Below are 23,290 nucleotides of genomic sequence, written 5' to 3'. Positions count from 1 at the left end.
TGGCCATGAAGTTGAATTACAAATATATTTCCTCTTGTTTTGAATGTTAGGGAAATGGACTCACTTTAAGCACCCAGGCTGAGGGCCTGTCATTACAGCCCTATGAAGAGTATTTAAACGTGGTCAGACTTGTGCCAGAGAACTTCCGAGATTTTAATAACAAAAAGGAGATAGATCGTGACCAACTGATGACTGTCCTTGCCAATGTGACACATCTCCTGATCAGAGCCAACTATAATTCTGCAAAAATGGCTCTTTACAGGTGGGTATTGAAAGAGAGGGAAGGGTTTTGGTGAAGGTATTTTAATCTTGTGTTTATCTGTTATTATGCATTTTAAGGATAATATATTTTACTTGATTATTTTAAGGGCACACCGAATGGAACCAGCTGTTGTAAAAATATTTTTATTACTATAATTTTATGGAAGATGTAAGAATAGTTGTCCATGACAAATGTGTCTCTCAGTAAGGAGATAGTCTTGACGTCAGGATCAGAAACATTTAGGGTGTTTTTCTGAGAACTTCCTGACAAGTTAACAATTGGCTGGACCATCTTGCATCTATCTAGTTTTCACCCTCCCGATGTTAACGGTCTTAGATTTTACTGTCTATTTAAGCTAATGTTCCCATCCTTAGTCTTTTTATTGCTTCTAGAAGGGCAATTTCTGGCAATGCCAGGCTAAGTATAAACATTGGCTACAGCTAAAGCAAACACGGAATTATACATTTAAGGACAATCTCTGTATTCAAGATAGGATTATTGAATAGATTCGTTTTTCTGAAGCACTTCAGCTCAGACTGGACAGCATCAGATCCTTCCCACAGCTGTCTGGGCAATCACATGTCTTTCCACCAAATGTTGCAAAGGCTTTCCAGCGAATACTGATGGCTTGCAGAAATCATATTGGTGTGAAAATCTTTACTTACAAAAGTCACATCACCGTTTTGCTTGAACAGGCCTTTTTTAAGAATCCACCTTCCTCAAGGTGTTAGATGTCATTTGCAGGTGGGTATCTAAGTCACGTGATGACCCCTATCTATTGGTAGGTTGGATTCTGTCTCTTTGGACACAGCCAGCCCTAACGTTATAGACCTGGCACTGGCCACGGAGGTGGAACACTGCGAATGTCCCCAAGGCTATGCAGGGATCTCCTGTGAGGTAAGTCTTCTCTTATTCCCTTCCAGACCCCTCCCTTTTGTTCTTTCCTAAGGGGAAGAAAGCACCCTGAAGGTAATACAGTGGCCCACACTTGGTTTTTAACTTAGAAACCCCATGTTTGGCTCAGACTTTTACAGGCTATAGGAATATTAGCAAACACAATGTTTAAAGAAATCTGGTGCCGCCTGCAGAGGGGGGTTCTGGGGCACCTGGAAATGCTCCGAATTAAGTCTACCCTCTTGCCTTAGTCATCTGGTAAACTGCATGCCATATTTTGCATTTCTAAGGAGGACTGAACTTGATTGTATCTGAATGTTTGCTAATCACCAGCATGCAATCTAGAAAGCACTGGACAAGCCAGGCCCGTTTTGAGACTTTTTTATGGCCCCCAGCTATGTTAACTTAGGTGAGCTCCATCCCACAATGAAGGGTGAGAAAATGCACTTGAATCATCACTAAAAGTAATCTGTTGGTTAAAAAATTTTTTTTTGAAATATATTTTGAAACGATTTGGACATAAGTATTGACAACTTTCTGTGTATTTGGCACCATCCTAACCTCTTTCTGTAGGAAAGAGCTGGGAAGTAGTCACATCAGGTTTCAAGTTCATCTGTGCTGTTAACCGCCCCACGGTCCCGCCTCTCCCGTGTTCAAGACTGACTATAATTATGAACATTTGTCATTGGCTGTGATTGTCTGGCAATCATTTTTACAAAGTGAGAACACTGTATTTATGATTCGTTTTTATGGATGTTTATCAAATTATAAACATTGCAGTTAAGAAAGCTGGCCCATGCTTCATGATGTAAATATTTAATTAAATATTTCTATTGCTATTTTAACTTTTTTGCAGAGTTGTTTCTTTTTTGATCCAATGAACTTTTTTTTTTTTTAGATCTGAAACATTTATTCTTAGGCCAAGGAAATGTCTGTAGGTCCTAATTCCTGTGTAGTTAATATTTAACAGGTAAATGACCTTAAGGCTACCTTATAGAGTGTGGGGTGTGGAAATAGGAAAGCGGGCAGATCAAGTAAAAGCCTGTCCCAGCTAGACCAAGAGGGGGCAGCAGTGAGCAGTTGCTGCTGGAGAACTCAAAAGTCCACTGGGTTTGGAGAGAAAAGTACTGATGTGCCTACGATGATGGCTCAAGCAAGTGCACGAAGCTTAACACAAATGTTTCAGTGTTTTTGTCAGACAATAGAACGAATTCTTTAATCAAAGGCTGACATAAGGAATCGGGCAGCTATTGGTGGGGAATGGAATTCTTTTTTTTTTTTTTTTTAAGTTTATTTATTTATTTTGAGAGAGAGAGAGAGAGAGCGAGCACGAGCTGGGGTGGGGCAGAGAGAAGGAGAGACAAAATCCCAAGCAGGCTCTGCACCAGCCGCACAGAGCCCAAGGTGGGGCTCAAACTCACGAACCTTGAGATCAGGACCTGAACTGAGATCAAGAGTCAGACGCCAGCCAGGCGCCCCAGGAATGGAATTCTTGATAGCACTGTAGGGACCACACAGACCCCCACCCCAGTCGGTGCCCACCTGTAGACTAGCCCATTGCCCTTGAGGGGAGTATGGCTGCATGGAGGTATTAGAGGACATTCACAAGGTCAGTGTGAATGAATGCATGTATATATTATTTATATAATGAAAATGCAGTTTTAATACTTTTTACAACAAATAAAAACGAAATCCACATCCCTCATCCCGTGGCCCCACGGGAGTATGCTGGCCTCCAAAGTCATCACTCCCCAGTCTGCATTCTGAACATGTTTTGTGTCTGGTGTGGCCCCGGGCAGCCCTGTGGCCACGGGTCTGGGTGGTGACTTTACTCCCTCCACTGGCACAGTGGGCCTGGTGCCCAACTGTTCTGTGTTCCAGATTTCATGTCTACCAAACAGAATATTTCTCAGGGTCATCATGAGAATTATGACATTCTCATGGCTGTGTGCGGGGTGGTCCCCAGCTCCTCACAGGCAGGGGATGGCCCTGGATACTTCAGAAAGCACACCTGTAATGCTCCATTAAACTGATGCGGTTTGACACCGACCTACGCTTGAAGACTTTGATGGTAATATTTAGTGAGTTATAAGCAGAAGAAAATAAAATCAAGTTGAGAGGAAAATGCCCTCTTGATCGAAACACTGGTTAAGTGGCTGAGTGTTACATGATTTCTAATAATATTGCGGTGGGATACCACTGAAGTACATGCGGACCCATTGTATAGCCACCAGGTTTGGGTGTGCGTGCTTCTACCTTTAAAAAGAAATAAGGGGTTAGTGGGTGGTGGGTGTTGAGGAGGGCACTTGTTGGGATAAGCACTGGGTGTCATATGTAAGCGATGAATCACGGGAATCTACCCCCAAAACCAAGAGCACACTGTATGTTGGCTAACCTGACAATAAATTGTATATACATTTGTTTTAATTTAAAAATTAAAAATAAATAAATAATAACAAAAAATAAATAAGGAGCTAGATTTATGGTGACGGTTGCACACTTTGGGAAGTTTACTAAAAAATTCATTGAACCGTGCCCTTAAAATGGGAGCATTTTATGGCACGTAGATGATGCCTCGATAAAGAAGTTTGAGGGGGAAAAAGAGAAGTTTCTCTACTTCTAGAAAATGGAGCCGTTTATGTTTCTAACGTATTGAAAAGAAGATGAGGGGCGCCTGGGTGGCTCAGTTGGTTAAGCGTCCGCTCTTGATTTTGGCTCAGGTCACAGTCTCGAGGTTTCCTGATTTCGAGCCCCGTGTGGGGCTCTGCACTGACAGTGTGGAGCCTGCTTGGAATTCTCTGTCTCCCTCTCTCTCTCCCGCTCCCCCACTCATGCTCGCTCTTTCTGTCTCTCTCTCTCTCTCTCCCCCTCAGTAAATAAATAAACTTAAAAAATTTTTTAAATAATAATGAAAAAAGATGATGGTTTTGATAATGTCCAAGGTTGCCTTCACCGGTGTGTGTTACCCGCCCCTCTTTTGCAGTCCTGTCTCCCTGGCTATTATCGTGTGGATGGAATACTCTTTGGAGGAATTTGTCAACCCTGTGAATGCCATGGCCATGCAGCTGAATGCGATATTCACGGTGTTTGCTTTGTGAGTCTGTTCCTAAAACCTTGAGTGCCCCCTCCCACCCATCCCAAAGCCATCTGCTATGCAGAAGTGGTTTTGAACAAAATGCTTCCTTCACAGGAGATTATCCCTGCCCTTGTAGACTCCAAAGGAAATTTGCAGACTTAAGTTCATGTCATAAAATGTTTCCTGCTTCCCCCCGCCACACACACTCTTTTTTGAAAAAAAAAATGTTACTTTGGTGAAAACGGAAAAGGGATATATAATTTCTTCGCGGGTTTTTAATTAGAACAACGAATTTACTTTGTAAGATTATAAAGCTATATACAGGTAGAAAATATTATTCACCAATTAAATAAAAAGGATCAGGTGTTTTACATGAAAATGCTAGCATTTTTTAACATATTACACAGCATATCATAAAAGGGATAATAAAATTTCTGATAATCACACTCATTTGTACAATATATAATGCTTCATAGTTGTTAGCTTGGATAAACTCTTCAAACAAATACTTCTTTCATGCAACATGAGTTGAAACATGGCTTGACAAATATGCAGTTAATCTTGAGAATGAACTTTGGGGCAGATACAGGGCAAGACTTGTTTTTTAACTTCAATCAGAAATTCTTTTCGGTTCTTTTGCCCGGAAGCCAGGCCATACTCCTGGGTTCTAATGGATTTACTGCACGTAGATGGAGTGAACACATATGTTAATCAGCTGAGTCTGATTCACCGCAGGGAAACCTTCATACTCTTTCCAAAAGAGATTGATTGAGTCCTAGGGCTAGGGAAAATTAATTATCAGACCCAGGGAGATGCCCTGGATTGCTTATTCTCTCTAGAGCCTGGTTTTTCTTGATTCTGTAAGTAAAGCTTTCATTTTGTTCTTTGTTCCTTTCTTTGTTCTGGGAATGCAAGTGTCTGTAGGAAATGCATAAAATGATGATTTGCACACACACTCAGTGCCTCAGGATCAGTTTCCCAGAGCTTGATGAGGTCGCTGCTTTTTTTAAATGCCTCTGCCTTTCCACGTGCGTTCTCGAGGCCAGCCTTCCAAGGGCCTCTGCCAATAGCGAGGGGTGGTCGGCAGACCGTGGTTGTGGCACCGATGACTTAAGGTACAGGCGAGCTGAAAGGGTGTTTGCACAGGCTTCTATTAATATATATTGACAAAATATAAAAATAGATACCCCCGTTAAAGCGAAGATGCTGATAGCCACTGGCCTTCAAGTTCTAAATATAATAAATGATAATGATTTTTATCATTGAAAAAGTTTTGGAAACCATGTTAGATGTACAGAAAGGCTTACAAAACCAGTGTAGAGAGACCCTGTGCAACCTTCACACATCATCCCCTGATGGTCTTGCATAACCAGAGTCCAGTGACTGAAACTAAGATATTCACGCTGGCAGCATCCCATCCACGGAACTGCGGACTTCACTCCGATTTCGTCAGGTTTTCCACTCATGTCCCATTCCTTTCCAGTGTCAAGCATTTTAGGCAAGAAGACGCGAAGGTGACATGCCCTCTCGGTGCACACTGTCAGGAGCATGCGGTCTGGTCTTCTTCCCGGGGACGTTAGCCTGGGACAGCCGGATAAGGTGGTGACAGTCGGGTTTTTCCACTGTGAGGTTATTTTTCTTTTCCAATCAAGAGAAGATGTTTTTCCTTCCCAAGGAGATGAACATTCTCATCCTTAACATACCAGCTCCTCCAACAGGGCTGGTCACTTAAAGGGATGGTGACTGAGACAACATTAAAACAGATACTTGGGGCCCGGCAGTAGTGGTGCCCGGGTGGCTCAGTCGGTTGAACGTCCAACTCTTGATTTCGGCTCAGGTCATGATCCCAAGGTTGTGGGATTGAGCCCTGCGTCTGGCTCTGCACTGAGCGTGGAGCCTGTTAAGTTTCTCTCTCTCTCTCTCTCTCTCTCTCTCTCTCTCTCTCTCTCTCTCTCTCTCTCCCCCTTCTGCCCCTCTCCCCTGCTCACACTCTCACTCTCTCTCTCTTTCAAATTAAAAAAGAATCTTAAATGAAAAGAAAAAAACAGACCCTTAGTAGGTTTTTTAGCAGAACTCCATAATGGCTTTCCCAAAGAAAAAGAAAACCCCGTTCTGGCCCTTTGAGCAAAACATCATATCATACCTATTTTGCAAGTGGACATAATCATCATCAAATTTTCCCCTTAGATGTAGCAGCCACTGATGATTCTGGCCCCACCACCACGATGTTTGCAAAAGGGTAGCTCTCCAACTCCAGCACTCCCCCCATGCTTACTGGTTGGCACACAGCCTCCACTCTAAGCAAGAACCCCACACCCCTTTCTTATGTTTACTTATTTACCTACTGATTATCTCTCTGGACTCATGGATTCCAGATTTTCCCAGATTTGACTAGTGGAAGCATACCCAGTAGGGTTTTTCTGTTTATTTGTTTTTTGTTTTTTTTAGAGAGAGAAAGAGAGAGAGAGAGCAGAGGAAGGGGGCAGAGGGAGAGAGAGGGAGATAGAGAATCCTAAGCAGCTTCCACGCCCAGTGCAGAGCCCGAGGCGGGGCTCGAACACACAACCCTGGGGTCATGAGCTGAGCCGAAATCAAGAGTCAGATGCTTAACCAACGGAGCCAACCAGGCGCCCCTACCCAGTAGTTTTTGATTGCATGATGAACATTGTGCATTGTTAAGTTTTTGGATTTTGTCGCTTTCCTTTAAAGAATGTCAGAGTTTGTTTTGGCACGCAGTAAATTACCATAGGTCAGCTTGATTGTCTCCAGGTTTGTTTTTAAGTTTTGTTAGGGTGGGTCTAAAATAACCTCTATTCTAGGGCAGGCTTAACCCTTCTGCAAATGAGTTTTTCTTCTGGGGTCTCTGCTGGGCGCTCTGGGTGCTTAACAAAGATTCTCCCTACTGGCCGGTTACAATTCTAGTGTCCCTGGGCTCTGTGTGAGTTCTGAATTTTTCAGCTGACCTCATGGAAACGCGCTCTACACACAAGAAGTTTAGTATTCAGTAGCTATTTGAAGGGGTCTCCCGTGGGGATTTCTGGAGCTCTTATTCTGTGAAGTTCTGGTTCTCTGCCCAAATTCTTGCAGTTCCAGCCTCCCCATACTCTGACCTCCATCTCCTCAACTCAGCAAAACCACCTTCTTGCCCACCCCGCCCCCCACAACTCCCTGCCAACTTGGCAAGTGTCTCCGGGCAGAAAGACACGTGGTCGTGGGTTCATCCCATCACCTCCCTTGTCTCAGGTATTTCCGCACCCCTCTGTGGTCCAATGTCTGAAAGAAGTTGTTCGATATGTTTTGCTCCAGTTTTCTAGTTCTTTCCCACAGACGGGCAAGTCTGGTAGCAGTTCCTCCAACATGGGCTGAAGTGAAATCTTCTCATTTATACAGATTGTGCAAATTACATTTTTTAATTCATTTATCTGGAAACAGGCAGCCCCTCCTCATATGACAGGGTTTGGTGACTTGTTTGAGCATTTGATCTTTTTTTTTTTTTTTTCCCCTCCCACTCTGACTTCAAGTTGTTTGTAGATGAATCAGAGAGTCCTTTAAGGAGACCTGAACCGAGTCTTCTCCTCATTCACGTGTTCTAGGCGTGCAAGCACAACACCACCGGGGACCACTGTGAGCAGTGCGCGCCCGGCTTCTACGGGCTGCCTTCCCGAGGGACTCCTAGGGACTGCCAGCAGTGTGCCTGCCCCCTCTCCACAGCCTCCAACAAGTAAGCCCGGCAGCTCCACCGGTGGGCTCCACCCGGGGCGGCCACAATGTCTATTCAGATGTGCGTTGATTTCTTCAGAGCCAGACTTTGTGTGGGATGAGAGTGTGATAACCCGGTGGTAATTAAGTAGGATTAAAGGTGGAGGAATGGATTCTCTTTTATTTTATTTTATTATTTTTTTTTTTTTTAGTGTTTTATTTATTTTTAAGACAGAGAGACAGAGCATGAGTGAGGAGGGGCAGAGAGAGAGGGAGACACAGAATCCGAAGCAGGCTCCAGGCTCTGAGCTGTCAGCCCAGAGCCCGACGCGGGGCTCGAACTTACGAACTGTGAGATCATGACCTGAGCTGAAGTTGGATGTTTAACCAACTGAGCCACCCAGGTGCCCCTGGATTCTCTTTAAAAAAAAAAAAAGAACAAGTTTGGTGCATTAAATTAAATAAGAAAAGTTATGTGATGGCAAGGAAAGATGCACAGGTTTGCTCCTCTGGGTCTGACGTTGCTCGTTAATTCTTTTAATGTATAGGGTATGTACCTACCAGCGGTCAGGGACATATAAGGTACACAGAAATAAATAAAGCATTGTTCCTGGCCTTAAGGAGTTTTTGATATAATGACCAAAATAGGTAAATATGAGGCTTGTTGAAAATGGGCTGAACTCACGTAATGATTCAACCAATATTTATCAAGTGCCTACTGAGCATCATGGTTGGTTCAACGTGTTCATCCACGGCTGCTGGTCCCATGGAACCCGCAGTGTGGTCATGACTCGGTGGAGGTATGTCCACTGTCCAGAGAGTGTGAATCTGCCAGGAATGACTCAGAGAAAGCCTTTGATCTGAGGCTTGAGGATGAGAAGGAATTTGAAGGCCGCAGAGAAGGGCCTTCTGGGCAGGAGGAACTGCCAAGGTGTGGTAGCACAAAGGAGCGGATCCCATCTATGAAATCACAGTTGGTCCTGCCTCACAAAGCGAGGGGAGGTGGAAGGGGCCAGTGGTGCACACGGCCTCATTTGCAGGCCAGTGGTTTGAAAACCTGCTTCTCTCTTGCTGGTTTTCCCTTCAGGACCCTTCTTCCTTCATGACCCAAGGAATTCCCCCATGGGGATTTTTATTTGAAACTCCACTGTGCAAAACAGATACAGGCAGGGCTACTCGGATGAAATCGTGGGAGACTCTCAGCTGCCCCCATGGCTCCCTTCACAGGTCCCCCCAAAACCCAGGAACAGAGGTTGAAGGGACCTTTGTCAGCCATGGGGGTCCTTTGGAGAATGTTGATGGGCCGTCATGTACAAGCTCGAGCTCGCTCTTGACCAGTGTGGAGAGGGCTCCGAGGCAAGCAGACCAGTGACAGAGAACCCAGAGAGGGGAACTTGGCTTGGCCAGGAGGAGCATCAGAGAAGGCGTCCTGGAGGAGGTGGCTGCTGAGTTGGGGATGGGGGGATAAGATGAACCCAGCCAGAGAGGGGAAGAAGTGCCCTCTGGACTGAGGGACAAGCAGGAACAGGGAACAGTGAGCAGCCATTGCCCAGTGAGATGGGCTGCATGGTCGGGGACCGGGGTTCTGGAGTAAAGACCTAGTGAAAGTTTGTAAGGAGTGGTAAAAGATGAGCATTTTATTTTTATTTTTGTTTTTGAAAAATTTTTAATGTTTATTTTATTTTGAGAGAGAGAGAGAGAGGGAGCAAGCAGAGGAGGCGCAGAGAGAGAGAGAGAGAGAGAGAGAGAGAGAGAGAGAGAGAATCCCAAGCGGGCTCCACACTGCCAACACAGAGCCCGATGAAGGGCTCGAACTCATGAACCATGAGATCATGACCTGACCCGAGAGCAAGAGTCAGATGCTTAACCGTCTGAGCCACCCAGGTGCCCCTAAAAGATGAACACTTTAAATGTTTAGAAATTCTACCCCACCCATTGGAAAATTGTGTTAATCTGGAGTGTTTTGACAGTTTCAGCCCCACCTGCCACCTAGAAGATGGGGACAAAGTGGTCTGTGACCAGTGTGCACCGGGATACTCGGGAGCTTGGTGCGAGAGGTACTCTGTCTGCATCACTCAATTGATTTCAAAAAGTTGCATCAGACTTTTTTTGTTACTTCAATATCAGTTATATGTGTTTACTTTTAAATGTGTAGCTAAGTATGATTTTAGAGCTTTGGGGTGTGATTATTATTTCACATAATTATAGAGAAAAGCCAGTATGCCGACTAAAAAACTAGTGTGAAAAACTCCCTGAGAAATTTTCAAGAACGGCATTTGGCCTCCTTGAGCTAAGATGGGTTCTCGTCAGTGACAATAGACACAGCGAGGAGCCAGTGTTTACTGTTCATACACTGAAATCTCCCTTTACTCTGGATAGTTTCAGAGGTGAGGGGTAGTTTGATTTAATAGCCATCCTCTGGCACCTGAAAGCCAACGCTGTCTTTTCCCACGTGTAAGTATCAGCGCCCGGCTATGGCTAAAGTCCCCAGGAGAGCCACACCATACCCGTGGCCGTGGCATCCAGGTACAGTTGGCCTAGGGCTGAGTGCACATCCGCTTGGATGTATGGCTCATTTTGGATGCACTCTCTGCCTTCACAACGAGTGAGGAGATCTGAACGCCTGAACTCAGTGTTGCACTCCACAATAAATCTTATGTAAAAAGAGTTCTGTCTGACTTATTAACCATTCAGAGAATCCCTGGATGGTGGGGTAATGTCTACAGTATTTGCATTCAGTTGGATCCCTCCTTCAACCTTTTTGCAGATGCGCAGACGGTTACTATGGAAACCCAACAGTGCCCGGGGAATCCTGTGTTCCCTGCGACTGCAGCGGCAATGTGGATCCCTTAGAGGCCGGTCACTGTGACTCCGTCACCGGAGAGTGCCTGAAATGCATTGGGAACACGGCTGGTGCCCACTGTGAGAGGTGTGCGGACGGCTTCTATGGGGATGCCGTGACTGCTAAAAATTGCCGTGGTGAGTGTGTGGGCTGCGAAGTCAGAGCCGTTACTAATCGCCATGTGAAGTCTCCATCCATCTACTTACATGTGTCACAAAAGGCTCAGCCTATGGGGTAACTTTATCTCAACTGGTGCTTGTGTTAATGCCAGTGTAGACCCAAGATCTATGTCTTCCCTGCTTGCCCTGCCTTAGCTCGATCAGCTCCTATAAACGAGGTCCGATGGTCTAGCAGATAAGTGCCCTTCCACTGGGGGAGAAAGTGGGACTTGACAGTGCTTAAGTGGTCAAGTGCTCCCAGTGACCGTGGCGAAGGCAGAGTGGTGTCAAAGCCTGCAGTGTTTGTGAGGACAGGCTCAGGGGTCTCTTGAGTCAGACGGAATTTCCAGATACAGGGTGGGAAATGGGAAGACTCCAACCCTGGAGTCTCAGAGGTCTGTGCCCGGACTACCGACTCTCACGTTGCTCTGCAGGGCTGTGCTTCCTTCCCGACATTACAGATCACTTAGAATCATTCATTGGGGAAAGCAGAATTTCATATACCTGAGATGACCAACTTGTAGCCTCAGGGCTAATACAGCCCTCAGATTTCTAGGCACAGATCTTGAAGGTGTGAAAGAGAAAAAATGGCAATTTTAAATTTTTTTGATAATTTCCTATGTCCAGTCCTACTATGCTATTACAACATGGGGACACAAGAGGGTGCTAGCGATACAGAAAAGATATTTTCCCAGACAGGTAAGGCTTTGTAGCCTTGGGCCAGTCGACTTGATCAGCAAGGCCACCTAGATTGGTTATCATAGGAGGATAATTATGATAACTGGTATTTGTGAAAAGCTTCAAAGTTTACAGAATGCTTTCACTACACTCATGCCATTTCTTTTCATCTTTACTGCAAACCTTGATGATTCATTGTTTGTTCATTCATCATTTATTAAGCAGTCACTATACTAAGTATTGTCGTAGAAGTTGGAAAAATTATGACCCGGGTCTATTTTTTTTTTAACGTTTATTTATTTTTGAGACAGAGAGAGACAGAGCATGAACGGGGGAGGGTCAGAGAGAGAGAGGGAGACACAGAATCTGAAACAGGCTCCAGGCTCCGAGCTGTCAGCACAGAGCCCGAAGCGGGACTTGAACTCACGAACCATGAGATCATGACCTGAGCTGAAGTCGGACGCTTAGCCAACTGAGCCACCCAGGCACCCTGACCCAGGTCTATTAAGGAGCTACATGTAATGGTGTGGAGGTGAAGCACAGATGTGGGTCTCAGGCTTTGGAGTCTAATGCAGGTTAGAGCTCAGGGTTGGTCACAACCAGCTGGGTGACATTAGACAAATTTACTAACCTCTCTGAACCACTATTTCCTTACACATAAAATAGACATAGGCATATATATGTGTATATACACATATATGTGAGACGTCAGTGAGATAACAAAGTTCTGGACATGGAATAAATGGTAGCTGTTATAAATGCTAATAATAAAAATGATACTTTTTATTATTTTTCTATAATTAGTGCCATCCAGTAGAAATGTAAACCACACAAGTAATTTTAAAGTGTCTAGTCACCGGGGTGCCTGGGTGGCTTGAGCATTGAGTTGGTTGAGCATCCGACTTCAGCTCAGGTCATGGTATCATGGTTCATGGGTTCGAGCCCCGCGTCAAGCTCTGTGCCGACAGCTCAGAGCCTGGAGCCTGCTTCACATTCTGTGTCTCTGTTTCTGCCCTTCCCCCACTTGTGTGTGCTCTCTCTCTCTCAAAAACCAATAAATAAACATTTAGAAGTTCTTTTCTTGTCACCACATAAATAAATAGATGAAATGTATTTTAATAATACATCTTATTTTACCCAATGCGTAAAAGTAATATCACTTTGTCATGTAATCAAATTTTTAAGGTATTAATGAGATATTTTCTTTCCTTTTTAAGACTGAGCCTTCAAAATTCAGTGCATATTTTATAGCCTATTTCAATTAGGATGCTAACTTTTCCTAAGAAACACTTGATCTGTAATTTAGATAACATAAAATTCATAGCTGCAAAAGGGAATTTACATACCCGAGTTGTTCAAACATATTTCAAAGTTTTTCATTGTGACCAAAAAAAAAGAATCATTTTCCTTTATATTTGCATCTGCATTGACAAAACTGCTTCAGTATTTTGCATAGATAATAGGTCTTGGTGATGAACAGAAGTGGGGAGGGGGGTCAGAACATATAGGATCTGGGTCTGGGTCCGAGCTGTTGGCCCAGGTCTTAATTTAAGGGAAATTAGAGATCTCGCTGGTCAGTTGCATCGGCCACATCCCAGGGCTCAGGAGACATGTGCACGTAGCACCAGGCAGATATGACAGACAAGTCTCTAGGGTGATAAATGACCATCCCTGGGGTGCGCACAAAGGTCCGTAAGGGCCCAGGGCCATCCACGGCTGCGTCTGGAGGAAATGCCACTTGATGTGAGTCTAGGAGGATGGGTAGGAGATGACCAGGTGGGCTGGCAAGTGGTGGGAAAGTGTCGTCCAGGCCGGAGGAGCAGAGTCCGGAAAGAGTGTGCTAGAAAGTGAAAGGCAGGGGCGCCTGGGTGGCGCAGTCGGTTAAGCGTCCGACTTCAGCCAGGTCATGATCTCGCGGTCCGTGAGTTCGAGCCCCGCGTCAGGCTCTGGGCTGATGGCTCGGAGCCTGGAGCCTGTTTCTGATTCTGTGTCTCCCTCTCTCTCTGCCCCTCCCCCGTTCATGCTCTGTCTCTCTCTGTCCCAAAAATAAATAAAAAACGTTGAAAAAAAAAAAATTTAAAAAAAAAAAAAAAAAAAAAAAAAAGAAAGTGAAAGGCAGGTTGGGCCAGGGCAGGAGCCTCGGCTTACGGGCGGAAAGCAGACTGCATCTAGTGTGGACAGCACAGCACCGTCTGTCCCGGACTCCAGCTCACCTGAACAGATCTGTGTTGAACAGTCACTCTGGAACCGCTGTGGAGGATGGAGTTGACAAGAAGACAGACAAGGCCAGAAAAGAAACTTGCTGGCAGAATTAATGAGGGTTTCCAGCAGAGCTTTTGGCATGGGGTAAAAGTGAAGAAGCTCCGTGGCCACTGGAGGTTGGGAGGCAGGGAAGGGTTAGGACAGGCAGGATGGTGGCCCAGGTGGCTGGACTGGTTATAGAGGGACACTGTCCCGGTTCTTTCTAGTTTCCAAGCATTTGTAAGTTTTATTCTTGCTTCATTTCCTCTTTCCTGTTCCCCAGCTTTGAGGAGATGAATTCTTACTATTTCTGGATATTTCACTAGAAATCCTTCCAGGCCAGGGGCGCCTGGGTGGTTCAGTTGGTTGAGCATCTGACTCTTGATCTTGGCTCAGGTCATGATCCCAGGGTTGTGAGATCAAGCCCCACACTGGGCTCCACACTGGGCATGGAAACTGCTTCTCTCTCTCTCTCTGTCTCTCCCTCCCCCACCCCTCTCCCCTGCTCGCATATTCACTCTCTCTCTCTCTAAAATAATAAGAAAGAATAATAATAAAAAAGAAATCTTTCCAGGCTATGATAGAATCCCTCTCATGGACTTCCCAGAGGCCCCACCTGCTAATATACTACTGTTTTATTAGGTTAACCCCAACGAGAATCCCAGTATTCAGTATTACTGACATGGGAATTCCTAGGGGGTTGTTGGGAAGGCATTTGGATATTCAGGTGTGCAGGAATCAGGGAGGAAATGGAGCTCCGAGACGCATCAGCTTTGGTGTGGTAGCAGAATTGGTGCTTCTGGAATGGTTTTGCAGGACAGCCCGGGGGCACTGGAACCCCACCAAGCTCTACTGTTCAAGGCACCTTATATGAAATATGTTAGGCGGGCACAATTTTGATATCATGAGGTTCTTATGAGAATTATATGTAAAGCACCTAGCAGTCGGTTATTGGCACATATTTTATTTTATTTTTTTGTATTTTATTTTCTTTAAAGTGTATTTATTTTGAGAGAGAGAGAGAGAGCGTGCACACATGAGCAGGGGAGGGCAGAAGGGGAGGGAGAGGGAGAGAGAGAGAATCCCAAGCAGGCTCCGCACCATCAGCACAGAGCCCGATGTGGGGCTCGAACCCACAAACTGTGAGAACATGACCTGAGCTGAAGTCAAGAGTCGGAAGCGTAGGGGCGCCTGGGTGGCGCAGTCGGTTAAGCGTCCGACTTCAGCCAGGTCACGATCTCGCGGTCCGTGAGTTCGAGCCCCGCGTCAGGCTCTGGGCTGATGGCTCGGAGCCTGGAGCCTGTTTCCGATTCTGTGTCTCCCTCTCTCTCTGCCCCTCCCCCGTTCATGCTCTGTCTCTCTCTGTCCCAAAAATAAAAAAAAAAAAAAAAAAACGTTGAAAAAAAAAAAAAAAAGAGTCGGAAGCGTAACCGACTGAACCACCCAGGCGCCCCCTAATGGCAACTATTTTAAATTAGTATTATTTACAGTAAAAAGACTTTTTGGTAATAATTCCTATTAGAATTGTTGCCATAGCAGGACAACTACTAACAGCTGTGTGACCTGTGGCAACTTACACAATGTCTCTAAGTTTCAGATTCCACACTGGACAACAGAGACAATTATAACGCGTCTCTCCTCAGTTTGTTACGCAGGTCGAATGAGAGCTACTGTAATGTGATACGGGCGCAAACTGACAGGACAGGAAATACAATTTATTATCGTCAATATTTGGTGGTGGTCATACGGTGAACTTTGACCTTTCCCTAGAGGAAAGGGAGGCTTTCCCTGAGACACAGAGGGGCAGGCACCAGAGGGAGAGACACAAGATACGAGAAGGAAACCGAAGGGTGTCCCTAACCTTGGTGAGCGGGAGTGGGCGATGAGTCTCTGTCACGGGAAGATACAGCCAGATGAAGACCCATAGTGTGCTCATTGAATTTGCCCCGGGAGGTCCTGGGAGATGTTAGGAGGAAGCAGTTTTAGCAGCCAGGAGGCAAGAGGCAGGCGAAAATTGAGTTGGAGGGAGACAGGGGGACAATTAGTGGGATCAGGAGACGGAACCTCAGATGGACTTACGTGTGTGTGGTGTGTGTGCGCACGCACATGGGTGTGTGCGTGTGAGTAAATGGGTGTGTGATGTTTTCTATGGGCGACAATTGAAAATAGATGCGGAGGAGTGTTTTAAAATACAGGTTTTATGGGGCGCCTGGGTGGCTCAGTTGGTTAAGCATCTGACTCTTGATCTTGGCTCAGGTCATGATCCCACAGTTTGTGAGTTCGAGCCCTATGTTGGGCTCTGCAGTGACAGGGTGTGGAGCCTACTTGGAATTCTCTCTCCCTCTCTCTCTCTGCCCCTACTCCACTTGTGCTCTCTCTCTTTCAAAATAAATAAGCTGTGTATATATATATATATATATATATATATATATATATATATACATGTATATATATATATATGTATATATATATATATATATATACACACACACGCACACACACGGTGTATTGTTATTTAGGTATGGCAAGGCCAGCAGATGCCAGGAGGAGGGGACACACCAAGGCATTGTGGGGAGGGCACTCAGGAAGCACCCATGTAGGTCAGGAGGGGAAATGTGGTTTTTAGAGCCTTTGTTGTGGTTTCCTCAGGAAGGAAAGGGCAAGGCAGAGTAAACGGGCTTAGGATTGGCTACTTTAAACAATTTCAGCAGGCTCTGGGGCATGGGAGCCATCCCTAGTTGTCTGAGGCATGGCCCTGGGGTGAAAGGTCCTGGGGACGGTGGAGGTGAAGCCCAAATGAAGGGAAGGCCCAATAAGAAGGCCTTTGTGGGTGTGGGCTCCGGATTGGTTCGTTTGCACGCGAAAGGCGTTCTGGCTGGCAAGCTATTTATTCTTTCTGGACATTGACTAGCCCTGGGAAGGGCGGTGTCTCCGGGGTCCAAGGCCCCAGAAGGCACATGTAATACAAAGAGTGAGTCGAGTGTTCACAGCTGAGCCAAGGGAATGGGCAGCAGCGAGTGGGGCCCCTAGCACTTCCCCAGCCTCCTGCAGGGGGCATCATGGATCCACTTCCGCTGGGGAACCACCACCTCAGTGCCTTGGCCGCAGTCAGTTACGCTGCCTTTCCTCTGAGCCTCAGCCTTGCAGTGTCCTGTTGTCTGCCACTGCTGTGCCACACGCAGTGGCACAAGTGAGATAACCTGCGAAGTTTTTCTCTTCTTACCTCATTACACCATATGACAGTGCGCATTCCCTGAGTGCAAGCGTTCATAAGCCGTGTGCATTTCTGGGGTATTTTGTCAGTGAACATATTAAATATTTTCAAAGACATGCATATTGACGGCCAGTTTATAAATACCAATTAAACATTTCTTGGAGCCATTAAATTGCATCACTCTGAAAAGGTGAGGGACTTGCTAGCTTGAAACATCAATATTATAACCATAGATAAAACATCAATAGCTATACCTATAGATAAAATTGAAGTGTTTGGCCTGAAGCTAAGAGCTTCAGAGCTACAAATAACTTGTGACTTAGAACAGGGAAATATGTCACATTAAACTATGAAATGTAATATTAGCTATTTCGATTGTTATAACGGAGCTTTAAAATATTAAATATCTACATGATTGGAATGAGAGCAGGCGACTCAGTTCATTTTGAAATCTCCGTCGTATGTTTCTTATGAAGATTTGTTAATAAACATCGGTGGCTCCTTTTTACAGATTCAAGGAATTCATGAAATTGGTTAAGATCGTTTGCTACTTGCTATCGTCATAGCTTCAGTGGTTTTTCTGTGTGATGGTTCCTTCCACCAACCCCATTTGGCCTACTTTTCAGAAAAATACTAAATTTTAAAAGTCATTTGGAAGTGATTTATTTTAGTTTTAGGATTTGAAACATGAATGTTTAAAATTTTGCCTTTGGGGATTAAGGGGTCTTATTACAGCTATACCCAGAAATGGGCACAAATGTGTCTCTTGTGTGTGTTAGCCTGTGAATGCCATGGAAGAGGCTCCCTTTCTGGTGTCTGCCATCTGGAGACTGGAGTCTGTGACTGCAAACCGCATGTGACTGGACAGCAGTGTGACCGGTGCTCGGTAAGAGGCCTGCTGGTCATTGCGTACAATTAAAGTATGTGTCAGCGAGGTCTGTAATCGATACCTGAACGTTGGTTCCCAGTGAAATGGACTTCATGACTGCCGGAAAGAGCTCATGCCCAAAACACGGCTGGTGAATGCTGTGGGTCCTTGCCTGCGGACCAAGTGTTCAGTCTGTAAGGGGGTGAAATGGCGTCGCGAGCACTTTATGATTCTGTGAAACATCCTGTGTTTGACTTGGGAAACATTCTCGTGAGTATTAGTGGCTAACTAAAATGTATCTGTGGCTTCCCCAATTCTGTCCCTCCTGTGAAACAGCATGGCTATTATGGGCTGGACACAGGGCTTGGGTGCTTGCCCTGTAACTGCAGCACGCCAGGCTCCCTGTCGGATGACTGCACGGAGGAAGGCCGATGTCACTGTGTGCCAGGTGTGGCTGGGGAAAAGTGCGACAGGTGTGCGCGTGGCTTCTATGCGTTCCAGGACGGCGGCTGTACACGTAAGCTCTGGAATTCATTATCTGAGACTTTATAGTAATTTCCCGACTTTTCTTGGCGCTCTCCTTTGACTTCTAATTGTGTTAAGTTCCTTCACTTTTTCTCTTTTGAGTGTGTAGGATTTCATACCTTTTTTCTGTTTCCTGGCCCCTGTTTTCATCTGCCCGGAATCTCTGGTCAGGCTTTACTAATGATGTGAACTTCGATTAGCTTTCGTTTCTTCATCTGTAAAATAGAGAAGCTGATTGTAATCTCCACCCAGGAGTTATTTTAAATGTTGAGCATAGGCATTTGGAACACAATAAATGCCCTGTGGGTATTGGCCGTATCTTCCCGCCTACTTCTGTTTCTCTGTCCTGGTTACCCTGTTTCCAACAGCAGCTCCTGACAAGGAGGAACAGCCACCTCCCGGGAGACACGGACGGGTCTTGGGAACCACGAGGTCTCCGTTAGGAACTAGAAGAATGGTCTAGAATGGTTTGGATAATTAATAAAAGGGAGATGACTTGTGGCATCAACTCGGACGCCTTCTGTCGTGTGGTGGTCCTGATGTGTTACAACACTGTCTGTCTTCGTTGCAGCCTGTGACTGTGCCCACACGCAGCACACTTGTCACCCGGAATCGGGGCAGTGCATCTGCCCTCCTCATACTCGGGGCGCATCCTGTGACGAATGTGAGGACGGATACTGGGGCCGCGACCCAGAGCTCGGATGCCAGGTGTGCGCTGCCATTGGCATTTTCTTAACTGAGAAGCGCTTTGCTGGAGCAAATTACATTCCTTCTCTGTCATCCATTCGCTTGACCTCAACCCGGTGAACAGCTCTGTGGTTTGCATTTAAAACTCAGTACAGGGGCGCCTGGGTGGCGCAGTCGGTTAAGCGTCCGACTTCATCCAGGTCACGATCTCGCGGTCCGTGAGTTCGAGCCCCGCGTCAGGCTCTGGGCTGATGGCTCGGAGCCTGGAGCCTGTTTCCGATTCTGTGTCTCCCTCTCTCTCTGCCCCTGCCCCGTTCATGCTCTGTCTCTCTCTGTCCCAAAAATAAATAAAAAACGTTGAAAAAAAAATTAAAAAAAAAAAAAAAATAAAACTCAGTACAGGTGGGGCGCCTGGGTGGTTCAGTCAGTTGGGCGTCCGACTTCGGCTCAGGTCATGATCTCGCGGTCCGTGAGTTCGAGCCCTGCGTCGGGCTCTGTGCTGACCGCTCAGAGCCTGGAGCCTGTTTCAGATTCTGTGTCTCCCTCTCTCTCTCTGACCCTCCCCCATTCATGCTCTGTCTCTCTCTGTCTCAAAAATAAATAAACGTTAAAAAAAAATTAAAAAAAAAATAAAACTCAGTACAGGTTCAGGCATCACCTGAAGCAGCACCTTTAAAGTACATCATTCTAAATTTTCTTCGAGAACCGGCTGTGGAATTGATGGCTGGAAAACTTTATTTTAGTGCCCTTTAAATGTATTCTGCACGTACAGTATCTTCCAGGAGAAGGACATAAGTCACTTTGTTGGAGGGTTGTATCCAGTCTTCCTTGGTTCTGTTTTCTATGTAGCTTTCCTCAGTGAAGCTTAGATAGAGGTTGTGTTTTGAAAACAGACTTGACTTTGACCTGTAAGATGATGTTGACTTTCAGGTCACAGGTTGGGCCCAGTGCACATGTGCTGAACGGGGCACAGCCGTCCAGGATGGCAGTCACCGCCTCCCGTTGGCTCTTGGCAAAGTGAATCCATGGAGCCATATTGGGAGAGGCCCACTCATCCAGACCACTTCCCCACACTCAGTGTTCTTCTGTAATCCCCACATGGGTACATTATGAAAATGTAAAAGGTACCTTTTTGTTTAGTTAGTTTGTTTTTCCAGGCCTGCAATTGCAGTGCTGTCGGGTCAGCCAGTCATCGGTGCGATGTGCTCACTGGCCGTTGCCGCTGTAAGCCAGCATTCGGTGGACCGAGCTGCCACCAGTGCTCCCTGGGGTACAGAGACTTTCCAGACTGCGTGCCCTGTGACTGTGACCCAAGAGGGACCTCGGCAGACACCTGTGATGAGGAACAGAGTCTTTGCAGCTGTGCAGAGGAAACTGGTATCTGCTCTTGCAAGGTAACGGCCCTCGGCGTTCCACGGTCTTCCCCTCTCACGCGCATCATTAGGACTTTTGACTACAGTAGAACCTTGGTTTGTGAGCATAATTTCTTCCAGAAACATGCTTGTAATCCAAAGCACTTGTACATCAAAGCGAATTTCCCATAGGAAATAATGGAAACTCAGGTGATCCGTTCCACAACCCAAAAATATTCATATAAAAATGATCACAATACTGTAGTACAATACAAAATAATAAAGAAAATAAAAAATATCAAGAAAAGTAAACAAACTAACCTGCGCTTGCCTTTGAAAACCCTTGTGGCTGGTGTGAGGGAGACAAGAGAAAGGAGGGTTATTGTGTAGGACGACTTTATCAGCAGTGGGATCACTGCTGTCTATTGGCTCAATGGGATTTTTTTCTTTTTGGGCAACTTTCACAAGGAACCTATCCAGAGACACTTGCTTTTGCCTCCTTTGGAGGATTTCGCAGAAATGTGACACTGCATGGATGATCACTCACAATCCAGCAGTGAGAGACAGAGAGAGAGAGAGAGAGAGAGAGAGAGAGAGAGAGACATTCGGCATCACTACTAGGAGTAGGTTCTACTCCTATTGCGAGACACTGATTTATCAAGCTAAAGTTTGTTAGAAATGTTTGCTCGTCTTACAGAACATTCACAGAACAGGTTAGTCGCAATCCAAGGTTTTACTCTATTTACATCAGCAGCTAGGTTTTAGACACTTGGCATGGTTCTCACTGCCTTCTAGGTTTGAGTTACAATTCGGTGTAGGCCCTTCTAGAACACTTCTCTAAAGTGGAATTTTTACTGGTTATTGCAAGTGTCAGATGATGGAACTGAACTGAAAGACACGGAGTCTTCTTTCGTGTTCCGGTTGGCTGAGTAGCCAGTGCGTCTTGAATATTCAGGCAAAACAGGTAACCCAGGGCTTCAAGAAGATGTGATTTTATAGCTGATAATTATTCTTTGGTATGCGCTGGCCAGACTGAAGGCAATTTGTGCTTGTTGTTTTCCCAGCAGGTAAGATTTCAACATCATGTTTAACTCTGTGTGTTTCCACTGGGTTCCCCATTGTGCTTGTGATTAGGAGGTGACTGGCTACCTCCTCTGATCCTTTTCAGGGGCTGGTGAGAGAGAGGGTAGTGGGCTGACTAGTGACTAGGGGTGAGGAAGGGAGAGCCCATGCAGATACTACGGCCCGGGAGCGATGGAAACACCAGTGAATGTGCCTTTGGCTTACCACACAGGTGATGGCAACTTTCACCCGAACAGGACGGGAAGGGCCTGCCTCAGTGATCACCTGGTCTGTGTTCTCCACCTGACAGGCCATCAGAGTCACCTGGGGCCTCGGGGAGGCCTCCCTGGCTGCTCCAGGAAAGGCTCATCAGGCAGTCTATATATTGCCAAGGCCTCCAAGGTGATGCTGATGGTTAGCTGCGTTTGAGAATCACTGATGGCGTCAGAGAGCGGGCGTTCCTTGAGGTCAGGGAGCTTGCTTTGCCCAAGGAAACGGCTATTTCCGAGACGTGTGCTGCTCCCGAATTAGTTTGCTGTCTGCTCTCATTTCTGTTCCGAAATCACACCTCTTCTTTTTAGGTAACAACAGACGAGTCTGTTGCTTTTTCTCCTTTAGGAAAATGTGTTTGGCCTGCAGTGCAGCGAGTGTCGAGCCGGCACCTATGCTCTCCGCGCCGACGACCCTCTGGGGTGCACCCCCTGCTTCTGCTTCGGGCTGTCACAAGTCTGCTCAGAGCTCGAGGGTTATGTGAGGACCCCGGTGAGTGGTGCGCGCGGTAAAGCGTGCTGTTTTCAGCACCCTCCCCACCGTGGAAGTTGGGTGATGGTGGGGGAGACAGTCAAGCACTTTAAACTTTGCTCTGATGGCATCAGAAATTCCAGGAAGCTGACCTGGGTTCGCTGTGAATCGGAGCTCTGTTTTCTGCCGTCCGAGGAAAGAAATGAAGCGGGGACGGGAAGGCACCCCGTGTCGCTCCTTAGCTAATCTGTCAAAAGCTTTACTTGGCGAGAAGATAAGACTGCAACGCACCACAGCCTCCTTCATAGGATTGAATCCTGCCCCAGCGTAGCAGTAGCTTGGCCCAAAACGCAATAGTGTAAAACACGTGCAGTTTTCACCTTAACCCAGAGGTTTGAGTTTGAAGGAAACATCTGTGTTACTCCTGTTTTAATAATGAAGCTATCTCATCTGTGAAACGATAGTAGAATCTGACAAATCAAAGGGGAGGTGTGAATTCGTGTCCTAAGGTGTCTTTTTCTTTCCTTCCATGACTAGATAACGCTGGGCTCGGGTCAGCCGCTCCTGCGTGTGGTTTCTCAGAGCAACCTCAGGGGCACGACCCAGGGGGTGTATTACCAGGCTCCTGATGTCCTCCTGGACGCCGTGACTGTCAGGCAGCATATTCACACGGAGCCGTTTTACTGGAGACTGCCAGAGCGGTTCCAGGGAGACCAGGTGAGGCCCACGCCCAGCCTAGGACTGGTTCTCATTTCCTGGGAGACTCGGGTCTCATCCGAAATCACAATGGACTGTGTTAGCCTACTAGTAACCGAGGGGGTTATTAGTTCACTCTTCTAAGTGGGGCTGGAGAAGTTTAACACTTAGCAAAATCCCCCCATGGGGTGCCTCGACGGCTCAGTCGGTTAAGCATCTGACTTCAGCTCAGGTCATGATCTCGCGGTTCGTGGGTTCGAGCCCCACGTCGGGCTCTGCGCTGACAGCTCAGAGC

At 46.2% G+C, this 23,290-nt stretch overlaps 1 protein-coding gene across 1 annotated transcript in view; it reads left to right on the top strand.

Moving 5' to 3' along the window:
• Positions 1-23,290, top strand: part of LOC131490371 (laminin subunit alpha-1-like) — a 137,888-nt gene that overhangs the window by 45,984 nt on the left and 68,614 nt on the right. Inside the window, 12 exon segments of the mRNA XM_058692674.1 lie at positions 51-262; positions 1,048-1,159; positions 4,140-4,250; positions 7,826-7,953; positions 9,902-9,988; positions 10,699-10,910; positions 17,844-17,950; positions 18,269-18,449; positions 19,029-19,165; positions 20,302-20,538; positions 22,177-22,320; positions 22,837-23,016. Of these exon segments, the coding sequence (XP_058548657.1) occupies positions 51-262; positions 1,048-1,159; positions 4,140-4,250; positions 7,826-7,953; positions 9,902-9,988; positions 10,699-10,910; positions 17,844-17,950; positions 18,269-18,449; positions 19,029-19,165; positions 20,302-20,538; positions 22,177-22,320; positions 22,837-23,016 (1,848 nt within the window).

This window comes from Neofelis nebulosa, chromosome 11, assembly GCF_028018385.1.
Source record: "Neofelis nebulosa isolate mNeoNeb1 chromosome 11, mNeoNeb1.pri, whole genome shotgun sequence".
Lineage (NCBI taxonomy): Eukaryota > Metazoa > Chordata > Mammalia > Carnivora > Felidae > Neofelis > Neofelis nebulosa.
The sequence above is the reverse complement of the archived record's forward strand: the minus strand, read 5'-3'. Positions and strand labels throughout refer to the sequence as shown.